Below are 12,692 nucleotides of genomic sequence, written 5' to 3' on the forward strand. Positions count from 1 at the left end.
ATGTGTAGTAAACTAGCAACACAAATAGTGATGGTTAGAAAGGAAAAGAAAAGTTGGTGCCATGTCACTCATAGCACCATGTGTTGCATAACATTCTACAAAGCAATTATATATTGAATACATAATCATCATAATGATAGGCACAATAACTACTTAAATCCACAAGACTAATAACTTATAAAATAAGTACAAGACTAGTGATAATAACTCATAAAATTACATGGAACCATGGAGATCAGAGTCCAAAATGAAGATGAAATATGTTTATAAATATTGCAAAGTGTGATTTTATACAAAGGATGATAAATATATCTAAGGAATGCTATGTGTAGGAGGTTTGCATGCATCATAGGACCAAAAAAAAGAAGATGTGCACTCCATGAATCCAAGTACATGCTATGAATCCTTGTCACTTGAAAGCTCATCTCGACACAAAGAAGCGTGGAAGAGACTCTACAAAATAAACAACTAGACATTAGTCTACCATACATAACGCATCACAAAAAAAACTAACGGCTATCAACAAGAAAGAGGATTCACCTAGTAGGCCATAGTGCACATACAATCTATTGACGTGCAATGAAATCATATCTCTCTGCATATCGAATCTCCAAACCTGTGGGATCACGGTTTGTGATGGAGTACTACAAAGAAAACATAATAGCATTGTTAGAAATAATACTATTAGTACGAAGAGATATTTCAAATAAGAAAGCAAGAAGAAACAAAAGAAAACTTACAAAGTCCTCCAAATAAATCATGTGGCCATCACTCTTGAGTGTGATGTATGACCCCTACTTTCAATCGTGCCCTCACTGCCTCCGGTTGTGCTATTGCCATCATCCTAGAGAGTCTATGGCCTCCTCCTTGGGTCTCTATCACTCCTCTTTGTCCAGCTACTCAGTCTTTGAGGTGCAACTCTTGATTGCCTTGTAAGGGTTTGATCATCTATGTGACATGTATGCACACATACACTCCATCAACCACCCAGTACAAAACCTCTCTATTGCCATAGATATTGCAAACTCCTCATGCAAAGATGCCGCTACATAGCCCTTGCTCCCCTTCAATATATTCTTTCAATGGTCTAGAACATTGTGCCTAAACACTTGTTAACACAATTCTCTTCTACGAGACATCACCCTTATCCCCTCATCTTTCATGATCACATCACCTATCTTATCATGTACAAGATATTTGTATCCTACCAGGATATGTCTAAGGTGTAGACTCTCCCACCTAGGACCATGCTCCTGAGCATAACCAGGAGGCCATTGTATATTTGGCATACTTGCAGGGATAGTATCTCTTAGAGTAACATCCATAGGGGTACCACCTATGGATGGTTGAGCGAAACCCAAAGTCATGGGAGTAGATGTCCCTATAACTGTAACAAATCTTGGAAAGGACAAGTGTCCACCAAACCAATGAGAGGGAGACACTACATCGGTCCCCCCATAATACCTACATGACAAGAGGGAGGAGCAGCAACCCTCTCTGGAACCGATAGTGGGCTCACAATATTTACATCTTTGCAACACCTTCCAGAATCACTCCCTCCATCCAGGGCCAATCTAAAGTGTTGATCTCTTCTACTAGAGATCAAAGCATTGGAGTGTGTTGAAGTAGACCTCGCAAAACGGCCTGACGATGTCTATGAAAACTTATGGTCTGCCATATCTCTAAAGCGGGCCATCTAATTCGGAGACATACATGTGAATATGTCTTGCAGCTCCTCATCTGTCATCACTCAACTCATTCTACTCTCTGGGTATTGTCAAATATAACTTACAAAGATAGAAAATGATATTAGCAGTAATCAATATAAGGATTCAAGTAAAGCACGATAACATAACTCTACAAAAAAGTATGCCAATTAAAACGCATATCAACAAATTAAAAAAATGAATGCAAATGTGACGTGGCCTATTTCATGTCAAGCTCTTGGTATAGCTCAGTGTACATTGGCAGGTTTATAGATAGGTCATCACAGAAAGATGAGTTCACTTTATTTTCAAAAAATTCCTAGCCTCGTATCTCTTTATCTACCTTACCCATGCCTGTCTCCTTTGCATGCTCCAAGCTCTCTTCATCCTCTAATCTTCACAACATCGACCCCTCTCACTACATACTCTTCTCGTCCACAGTAGGGACATTGCTTTCATCATACACTCCTACACTCTGAGGTGGTGACGGCACAATATCCCACCATCGAGCTTGTTGGGGATTTTGATAGAAGATTATTTGTTCAATATCACATGTCTGAGTGAGCCATTTTTTGTGACTTTTTCATGTTGTAGAAAATTGTATAAACAAGGTTATCCACCTATTCACATAGCATGGCAAACATATTACACAGATCCATCCATCTTTTCTTGAAATCTATCTTTAGAAATTCAAATGGACCTTGCTGAATGGTTGCCCCAGCTCCTTCGAATATCATTTTAAACCACTATACATCAAATATGGTTTTGGAGAAGCTACAGTAATCCACTGAGATATCACTTTGCAAGTTGCTGAAATACTCCATCTCATCTACTACAGTATTCGGATCCATGGCTCGCCATTGGCTCCCATACTTGAACTAAAAAATGTTGCCCGTGGTGTAATCATGCCGCACTGTCGATTTTTTAATGTACACCAAAACTGTTAGATTAGTTTCTTGAGTAAGTTACTCATGAATAGATGTGTGCATCACGTGGGTTCGAAATAAGGTATTTTTATAATACCATTTTTATACATGTTTTACATATACAAGGGTGTAATATAAATGAGTTATTTACAGCTTGAATAGAAAAGGGTTATGCTTTATTCATAAAAAATTCACAAATAAGGATATTTATAAATAGGCCTTGAATGCATGTGATGTAGAGGATATACATATGGTAACTTCCCCGAGATCAGTTGGTCTGTATAAAATCTAGATATGATAGCAAATAAAGTATGTGTTCACCTTCGGACTACATCCTCTCATGAATTCCAACTCCTCTTGGTAGAGATCTCTACCCCTTCACGAGAAGCCACAATCAAACTTCATGCAACCACCACATAGACATAAACTATGGCATCTCATCCATGCCCTAGTGATATCGAACCGGTCGATGGCATGCACTACATTTAAATTTTGATTGCGCTTCCTCCCGCTCTCTTCTATACCTACTCATACCCAGCAAACCACTTCTCCATGGATGCATGATGCAACATACAAAAATGATTCACTTTCTCCTGCATGGCACCATCCATCCTTTTTTCTACCCCATTTCCAACCATCACATCTCCAATCAATTTATCATCATCCTTCGATGACCATAACATACTATTATCTGAATGGACCATCGATAGCCACTTCAAAATATGCACTCATGCCTCAGACACTAGCCAAACCTTGAGCCATGCTATCTTCTAGTCGAGCTCATTGTTGCACAAAGCCCTTTATGGTTTTCATGAAGCACTCAAAGCAGAACATCCATTGCGTATAGACAAGTCTTGCAATCTCCACTTCATCTACGAGATGTACCAGGAGGCGAGTTTATATCGTGAGCATGCTAGTAGGCAGGTACTTCTCAAAGAGAGAGATCATCTCCACTACTCTCTGCCTTGTGGATTCAATAGAGGATGTCTTGATCTCATTTTGTGAGATCCATTGCACTAAATTTGAAAACCTATAAATTGTCAAGCGTATTTCTCTTTTCTATTATTTCTCTCTCTTTGTTTCTCTCTTCGCCCCTCTCTCTCCTATTCTTTTTCTCTCTCCCCCATCTTCCCCCCCACTCTCACTTCTTCCCTCTCTTCTTCACTCTATTTCTCTCTTCTTCCCTCCTCACTCTCACTCAATGTATCTCTTACAATCAAAATCAAAGATAGTAAATAAAAAACTAAAAAATGAGGATATTGAAAGATCCTCTCTTCCCACCTCTCTTTGTCTTTATCTTTCCCCTCCCTCTTTATTTTTCTATCTTTTAATTCTCTCTAATTCTCTCATTGTTTTCCTTTGTGTCTATGTCAAAGGCAAGAAGAGGCAATGTATCTATGTCAAAGGCTCGAAGATGAATTCCTTTGTGTCTCCTCTTCATAGCTTTCCTTCTTTCTCCCTTGCACACTTCTCCCTCTTCTTCATATACACTGGCGGCAGTGACGGCAGCAATGAGGAGCTCTCCTTTCTCTCTTTCCCTCTTCCTCTCCCTCTCCCTCTCAAAGCATCAATCTCTCTCACTCTCTCTTTCAATCTCTGTCGAAAATGTTTCGGACAAATGCCGCATTTGGGTTTTCAGCACTTTTTCTTCTCAAAAGAGTGTTGCTTTTTGTATCGTAATGAGCATCACTAAGTGTCGCTATCAGCATCGCTAAGTATTGCTATAGGCATTATTATATGCATCACAAATTGAAATTTACAATGCGTATAGTAGCAATGCAAATAGCGAGGCCACTATTTCACATCGCAAATTGCCGTCCCTATCATCCCATTCCCTTGTAGTTTGTGTTTGTTATTCCCAAAGAGGATTTTGCTCTCTAAGTGGCTCATCTACAAGATTATAAAAGTGTAAAAGGTCGCACATTCCAGTGGGTATATATCTATCGAGGAAGGAATAAAAGGTTTGTAAAAAAAGGCTCAAAAACCCCTCGAAAGAGGGTTTTATAGAGGTTTGGATAGCCATCTATATAAATTTCAAGTTTTAATAAGTTATGAGCTTTGATTTCCATGGTTGTTTGTTCTTTTATATTGGTAAGTAGCTATGGAGGTTTAAGTTGTCCATCTCTCCTGACTCCCAATGATGCATGTGTGTTAGTCTTTGATCTTTTGATCATGTTACCCTTCTTCACCTACTTATTTTTTCTATATTTCCTTTTGCTTTCCATGGCCTACCTTTTTTCTTCTTCTCTTCTCTTCTTTTGTTTTCTTGCTTTTTTTCTTTCCTTGCGTCCTTTCTTAGACAGGACTTATGATTGCCCTTTCTTCCATGTATATTTTCTTCTTTACCTTCAAAGGTTGTCAGGATACTTTCATTAGAGCTAGACTTTTTAGTTGAGTGCTTGCTTTTGGTGGGCTAGGGTTCTTGTTTAGGCTTGCTGGGAAAAGGAGTCCTCCTTCGCCCCACAAGCACAAATTTTTTTACATAACATTCTTAAATGATTCACAATCTTTGTGCTCGTACTTAGGGCTATCACACCATATGTATCTACGTACAAAATTATTCTTAGGCGAAGCTTGTAAATGACTAGTTTTTCCAAAAACTTTCTACTTAGCCAATTTTAATTTGCAAATCCTCCATAGTTTTTCACCAGCTTATTAATGACATCCTCTTTCCTTAACCCTTTTAAATGACGATTGCTTTATAGACAAAAGTCTACTTTATATAAACTTTTGAATCATGATAGATTTTATTTGATGGTTAAATTGATTTTTCAGATGTGCTCTGATGAGTGATGGAGCATTGGATCCTCTCCAAGGCCATTTGAATGACCTTAGATAAAGTAGTACCACAATTAGACATTGACCCCTTGGCATCTACAATTGTAAATTTAATATCTAGATCATTCATCATCACCTGCTTTACTCTCAGAATGGCCTTGTGCGCCACATCAATTGCATAGATAATTCAAATTCCTAGCACTAAGTCTTCCATAAGGCTCTTTAGCATTCTAAGAACACGTTACACAAGCATATAGCCTCATGTAAGTAAACATGGTATGAATGAGGTGAGGCTTATGGTGCAATCTTTATCCAATATGGTTATGAAAAGCAAGCCTTCACAAGCCAAGTCTAGTTTTTTCCAAGTTTCAAGCATGACCTTGGCCTTCTTGGTTTGATGAATGTGGGAAATTGGGAATTACCTTGCCTTGGGTATACAAACATATATATTTTGAAGCATCCAAAGCCGTGCTACCGAAGGAAGAAAGGTCTCGAAAATCAGAAAAAGATCTGGAGGTGTGCTTTTCCGGAATCCGCATAGTCCAAAGTGGTAGACTGGTAGTAAACCTGCAATCAGTTGCACGTGAAGATGCCATGGGGACGTGCGAATTCAAAAACCAGTTTCATCGAGCCCTGGTGACCCGTGGGAACAGTCTCGTTATTCCTCCTGTCTCTTTCCCATTATTGCCACCCATCACGTGTTTCTCCTCCAGCTCTTTCCCATTGCATCCTGCACAGCACTTCATATCATCGCATGTACAGGCCGGCCTCTCATCCTCTTTCCTTCCCATTTCTCCTCTCTCTCCTTCCTTTCGGGAGAGAAAAAGAAAAGAAAACCAGCCTTTGCTTCCGGCTATCGAGGATTTTGCCTGCTGCCGGCAGGTTCATCAATTGCCCCCATCTGGTAGTCACTGGTAGGGTGTCTCAAAAGGCCATGGCCACGCTACGCAAGAATCGTAATCCTCCATCACCAGCCCTGGCCCTACCTGGGAATGCAGAGGAACAGCGTCAGGAGCGGCCTGTCAAGATTACAGACACGGTGGAGCCCTTTGACGCTACGGCCGAGGCCGACAACAAGTTAGATGACAAGGAGGACGATACAGAATCAGATACTGCTGCAACAGAAGACGATGCCGTAGAGCACGGATGCCCTATCAGGGCCAACAATATGAAGCTGGAAGCTGTAGATATGGATATGGCTGCCGTGCAAGCAGTGGCGCCGGAAGCAGTTAAGGGGAAGGGGAAAGAACAGTGTCATGATATGGAGGGCGAGAATGCGGCGCTTGAAGCTACAGAAAGGGCGGCAATGAAGGCACATCGACGCAAGATACAGATCAGGAGGATCGAGAGCACGAGCAACCGGCAGGTGACGTTTTCCAAGAGACGGAACGGGCTGCTGAAGAAAGCACACGAGCTGTCAGTCCTGTGCGATGCGGACATCCTGCTCACTGTCTTCTCCAGCACCGGAAAGCTCGTTGAATTTGCGAGCTCCAGGTTGGACCTCTCGCTCTCTCTCTCTCTCTCACACACACACACACACAGCACAATCTCTCTCTCTCTCTCTCTCTCTCTCTCTCTCTCTCTCTCTCTCTCTCTCTCTCTCTCTCTCTCTCTCCTGCATTTCCGTGATCTGGCTGCTGTTTTCTTGCAAAAAATGCATTTCTTTCATTGCAAGCTGCATCACTGAAATATATGGAAATTTGTCCTGTGAACTACGGCTATCGCAACAGAAATGCTCGAGCTCTATGGTTTCATTAAAAACGACGTTTCTCCCTGCTCTCATTGACACAGAAATGCGTACAATAAGGATGTATACCGCTTGTCTCTAGCTTCAAAATCTTGAACACTGGCGTAGCTCACTAGGATTAGGTCAGATTCGAGTGCCACAACTGGTTGGTGATTCCGGAGAAGTCACCCGTCCACTGTCATCATAGCATAATTAAGATATAATATTGCTTCAAAAGATATCACGATCGGTGGGACTTTCCTGTGGCTTGTAATCGTACAATTACAGGCACATTTCGAGCCAGCCAGGCCACACGAAGGTGAATCTGACTGGCCTCAGTCGGCGTGGTCAAGTCATCCTCTGTGTGGTCGTGTAACTGGCACTTACGGCCGTTGATCCCACGACTCGTCGGCTGGGTAAACTGGAGTAGGTCTAAAACTCTCCCAACTTGACCCCATGTGGAGACATGGCGATCAAGTTGGTGTTCGCTGCTTTCTGGATCAGCCAACTGCAGGAGGAGGTGTTTGTCGTTCGTGTCAGTCTCAGTCTTTAGCTGTTCACAAATACCTGTGCGCAAGGTACAACCTTGGATGCTTGAAATGGCACTTATGGAGTAGCAAAGGCGATGGCTACGAAGAACAATTGTAGAGCATGGTGATTGGAAAATGAATTTTTAGAAATCTGGAGGGCACAGAGAGAGAGAGAGAGAGAGAGAGAGAGAGCTACTCAGTTCTGTTGGACAGAAATTAACTGCGCCTACCAAGAGGTTTAGTCTATTAACTGCGCCTGAAGCTACTCTTACTGTGTATCACGATTCACCAACATTGTACTGAAGCTCCTTCACCAACGTGATCTTACAAGGTATGCCCTCGATTCAACACCAGTAATACTTTGGAAGGGTGCAATATTGTTCATGTACTTCCCCCTCCTTCCCTCTCTCTCTCTCTCTCTCATGTGGTGGTTTCGAATCTAGATCAGACAACCATCTATATTTCTCTCGATTGCTCCCGTCTCTCTCTCTCTCTCTTTCTCTCGATGCTCACTGCTTAAAGCATTTTCAATTTGATATCAAATCATGAATGACTGCTTCCCCTGTACTGGAATGTGGGATACCCCTAAACTAGGGGTCTTGGTATTCTTTCTACTACTCACACAACTCTCTTCTTAGTTCATTCCTCTTCTCTTTCTCAAAGCGTAGCACATAACCATGAATCATAACTATGATTCCGATTTGATGAATTGAGTTGATATCGAGTAGGTATGAAGGAAGGAGGAGGACATGGTTCATGCAAGTGAAATGCATTGGCGAAACCTAGCTTGAATGCGGCCGTAGTTGGCTCCTGGCCAGCAGTCGCAATTGTGCGTGCGCACACAGATATTATGTCATAAGTTGTGATTAAAGCCACACATTAGTTGCATCGGTAGATATGTCATAAGTTGTGATTAAAGCCATACATTAGTTGCATCGGTAGGTGCATCTCTAGCCGTGCGCAAAAAGAGAAATATCGGAATGAAGAGAAGCTTGGCCTGCATGGAGTGACATGCAAAGGCAATTGTCAACACAAGGCCAAAAATAAAGTAGCGCCTGCTTGATGATGTGAGGTGAAACAGGTCCTAGCCATATGTGTAAGACCTGGACCGGAAAGGACCGTGCAAAAACAACAAATCTGGCAAGTTGGCAACTACTTAGAGTTTATAATCTACCTCATAAGACTGGGGAAACGTGTAACTCTACGTTCACAGCTCAACGTTTGGTAATACGAAGGTTTCAAGAAACGAATGCTGCTTTGAATTTAAGTACCAATAAATAGCTGCACGTGTATGGCCATTGATTATAGTTTTCTTAGTGCTTATCTAGGGGTGTCAGCCAAGATCATAATGTCAGCGTTGGCATTAAGGAAGTTGAGTTTGATATATCGAGGGAAATTTTCTTGCTTGATATATATAAGAAATCACAACCCTAGCCTGGGTTTCCATCAAGAGTACTCATGTTACAGCCCAAATATACTTTGGTAGGGGATAATACTCACTTTTGTCTTTTAAAGCTAGGCATACCTTTATTTAAAAGATCTAATGTTTTTCACCTTCTATAGATAAGAAAAGCCAAAAACTACCTCCTACTTCCAGTGAATCATTTTGGATTGTCTCGAAGGTGCACGAGTGCACATGAAGATTGATCTTGTGGAACTTTTTCTTTGCTTGTTGTTTCTTGGTAAAAATTAGCTCTTCTAATATTAACCATGTAACCAACATGTCAATTAAATGATAGTTTAATAGGAACACAAGAAACTTTAGACACCTTCCCATATAGCAAACAAAGAGAAATTTTCTAGATACTTATCAAAATATCTAGAAAAAGTTTCAACTAGTAAAAGTGGAATATTTTACAAGATAGTGATATAGTAAAATATTCCTACATAGGAATTTCAAAAATGTTTAGTTGTTGATATAGTAAAATTTTACTATACAAGAAAACTAGTGAGAACGAGTGATATAGTATAATTTATCTATATAGAAAAACTAGTTACAATCATGCATATAGTGAAAATTTATTCCTATATAGTAAAAAGTTCAAATCAAAATAATTGAAAGAATTAAAGGATATTGTCTTTATTAATAAAGAGATCAATCTAGGATACAAATATCCTTAATACTCAAAGGTCTATTGTGACTTTTTGTGAAAATAATTTTATCTCTACAAAGTAACCAATCCGCAGTAGACTTTCTCATGGCTGGCAATGTTTGTTCATTGCAAGCTCTTAAAAATCTAGGGTCCCTCTTGATAAGATTATATGTAGACTTTAATGATGTATATAGCTCATTAATGGCTTGTATGTCCAAATATTTCAAGAGGATTGTTTCTTGGTCTTCCTCTTTGAAGGTATTAACAACCTGCATTAAAAGAAGACAATATAAATTAGTATGCTACTACATCATAAGTTAATTAGCTACTTCATAATTTTAATATATAATAACATAGAGTTACCGATGAAGTTCCTGAAGATAATTTTACATTAGGAGAATCCACTTTTTTTTATGGATCAATATGGTTGAGAGTTTATAGTGCAAACAAATAATTAAACTTAAAAAAATGAAATCATATCATATTACTTTAAAAAAATGCAAAGAAGTACCTTAGATTGTTTCTTCTTTTTCCCCTTACTATCCTTTTAGTGTTGCTTACTTTACTTCATTTTCTCGCTCATCTTGTCATAAAAAGTTTGTAATTAGATATAATTCATTAATTGCACTATTAAAACAAATGACTGAGGGATGGCTAAGCATACATACTGTAAATCAAATTATGCCAACCATTTCATCATCTTTTTTATGTTTGTTGGAAGTAGAGACTAAATCAAGGGGTGGGCCATCATTTTGTGATTCCAACGAATACAAGTAAGAAAATTAAAGTTTGTATTCAAAATTTATAATTTCAAATATCAAACTATATTAATATGTAAATGGTGTACATACATGCACTGTGCTATTCTCTGAAAATATACATTAATCTTCCACCATAAGTTGTGGATAGTATACTTCACCATTTGTATCCTAAAATTTTAGTTAAAGTGTACATAATGAAAGGTAAATATATTTAAGCAACTTAAACATAAATGGTTATAATAAATAATAATAATGATGATTACATTAAAAGATAACATGATGAGATGAAAATTTATAAATCTTACCAATTTTCCTTGCATATCTTCTTGCTCAAAGCTATGATTCTCCTCTTTTAAAAAAAACATAATTATGTCCATTAGTGCTAATTCCATCTATATATAATCTACACTGAGAAATTTTTTGATAATTAATAACTTACCAAAGATATATCCATAGAAGATTATCTTTTCCTATTGAGTTGCTTTCTAAGATTTTGAGCAACATAAAGATTGTACAGATATCCATCATCCTTCTTCCAAAGGTAAGTAGCACAAGGAAACTCAAGGGGTAAACTTTGATCATAGTTTTGATCTATGATCTCTAGAATTCTTTGTTTGTCATCTCTATTATCATAAAGCCGCAGATCCTTGCCAAACTCATGGTTCTTGACTCAATTGTATACTTTTCTGTGATTGGCACAATATCTAACATTTTGCGTATCTCTATAGCACTTCAGTAAAAATGGTTTCCCAAACTCATCTTTGTCTTCTTGACTAATCTTTTTAGGTGGTCTAAAAATTTGGTCATACGTAGGAGTCTTCATCAAAGACACATCTCTTAATTGTATATTATTTATTTTCTTCTGAGGTGCTAATTGGACTCTTTTACTTTGTATTGAAATTGATTTACCCATGCTCAGTATTTTCTCAGAACTATCATTCTTTGATTTAAATTTCTTGATTTTTTTTGCAAAGTGATAATGGTATGCATAATTTAATCTAGAGTTTGTTGACTTAGGGAGACCATGAGACAAGCTAAAATTAAATTGAAAAAATTTGTGTCAATATTCAACCAATAAAAAATCATTTCATTCTTTATAAAAGGATACAACAAAATCTCTCTCTCTCTCTCTCTCTCTCTCTCTCTCTCTTGTTTTCTTTTAATCAATGAGTTTTTAAGTTTTAAAGAAAAATAACATGTAGTAATATAAAATACAATTGTACAAACCATAACTTGGGAAGGCTATGAGACGATCTAAAATAAAAGTTAAAATTTTATACGTCAGTATTAATCAAACAAGAAATGATATCTATATGTTATGATTCATAAAATAAGAAATCACCTCATCTTTTATAAAAGGATACAACAACTCTCTCTCTCTATCTCTCTCTCTCTCTCTCATGTCCACAACCTACACATGATGAGGCACAATATGAGCTATAACTACAAAATACTATCCTAGTGTACAAACAAGCATAGATAAAACATAATAATATGTACAATAGAGTGGTGATCAAACAATTATATTCACAATGACCAATGCTATCGGCACCCATTTGGATGTCAAAGAATGTAAGATGCACAGACTCTCTAAAACAATCAAGATACTTTATGTGATCTCCATACTACAGGAACATCTAAAGAATCTCCAATCGATGATATTACTATCCTTCTCTTTGTAACTTCAAATGTTTGACAGTACCATGGTACACAAGTTTAAATCCCTCCATATATCTTCATCAATATTAATCCTCCATATACATCTACTACGATCACACTTCAACACTAACAATTTGCAACTTTTCTTTTCATAATTTACCTTTCTTATCATTGTATGCATGTACTCTCCATCCATTTCATCATTATGTTTTCTTGCCAACACAATATTATGTTTTTCTAACCAAGGAGTTATGCAACCGATTGCTCTTATTTGTAATAATCTTGTTTTTTGAATTAGATATTTTACCTCATATGCAATAAGTCTATTATCTAAATGTAGAGAAATAAACTTATGCAATAATGAACTCAATGGTCTTATGCAATCCCAAGTAAATGGGAGTCGTTGAGTTTGTAGCACACTCATTCCCATGATGGGATCTGCAAGTAAGCACTCCATTTTCTTTTACATTTATGCATTTCTTGTAATACTCCCCACTAAAAAAGCTATGATAC

At 38.1% G+C, this 12,692-nt stretch overlaps 1 protein-coding gene across 6 annotated transcripts in view; it reads left to right on the top strand.

Annotated features, from left to right (window-relative positions):
- The first annotated feature begins 6,116 nt into the window (after positions 1–6,116).
- LOC148029998 (uncharacterized) overlaps positions 6,117–12,692 on the top strand; it is a 118,883-nt gene continuing 112,307 nt past the window's right edge. For 5 of the 6 annotated variants that reach the window (XR_015692121.1, XR_015692119.1, XR_015692120.1 and 2 more), the window contains exon 1: positions 6,117–6,904. Coding sequence is in view for 2 of the 6 variants with exons in the window: in XM_087686275.1 (XP_087542401.1) it covers positions 6,165–6,904 (740 nt within the window). In the remaining 4 variants the exon portion in view is untranslated. The remainder of the gene's footprint in view (positions 6,905–12,692) is intronic. The other variant, XM_087686274.1, reaches the window with a different exon arrangement.

This window comes from Lygodium microphyllum, chromosome 10 (assembly GCF_053477565.2).
Source record: "Lygodium microphyllum isolate KBCC chromosome 10, Lygodium_microphyllum_v1.1.10, whole genome shotgun sequence".
In the NCBI taxonomy this organism is placed as follows: Eukaryota; Viridiplantae; Streptophyta; class Polypodiopsida; order Schizaeales; family Lygodiaceae; genus Lygodium; species Lygodium microphyllum.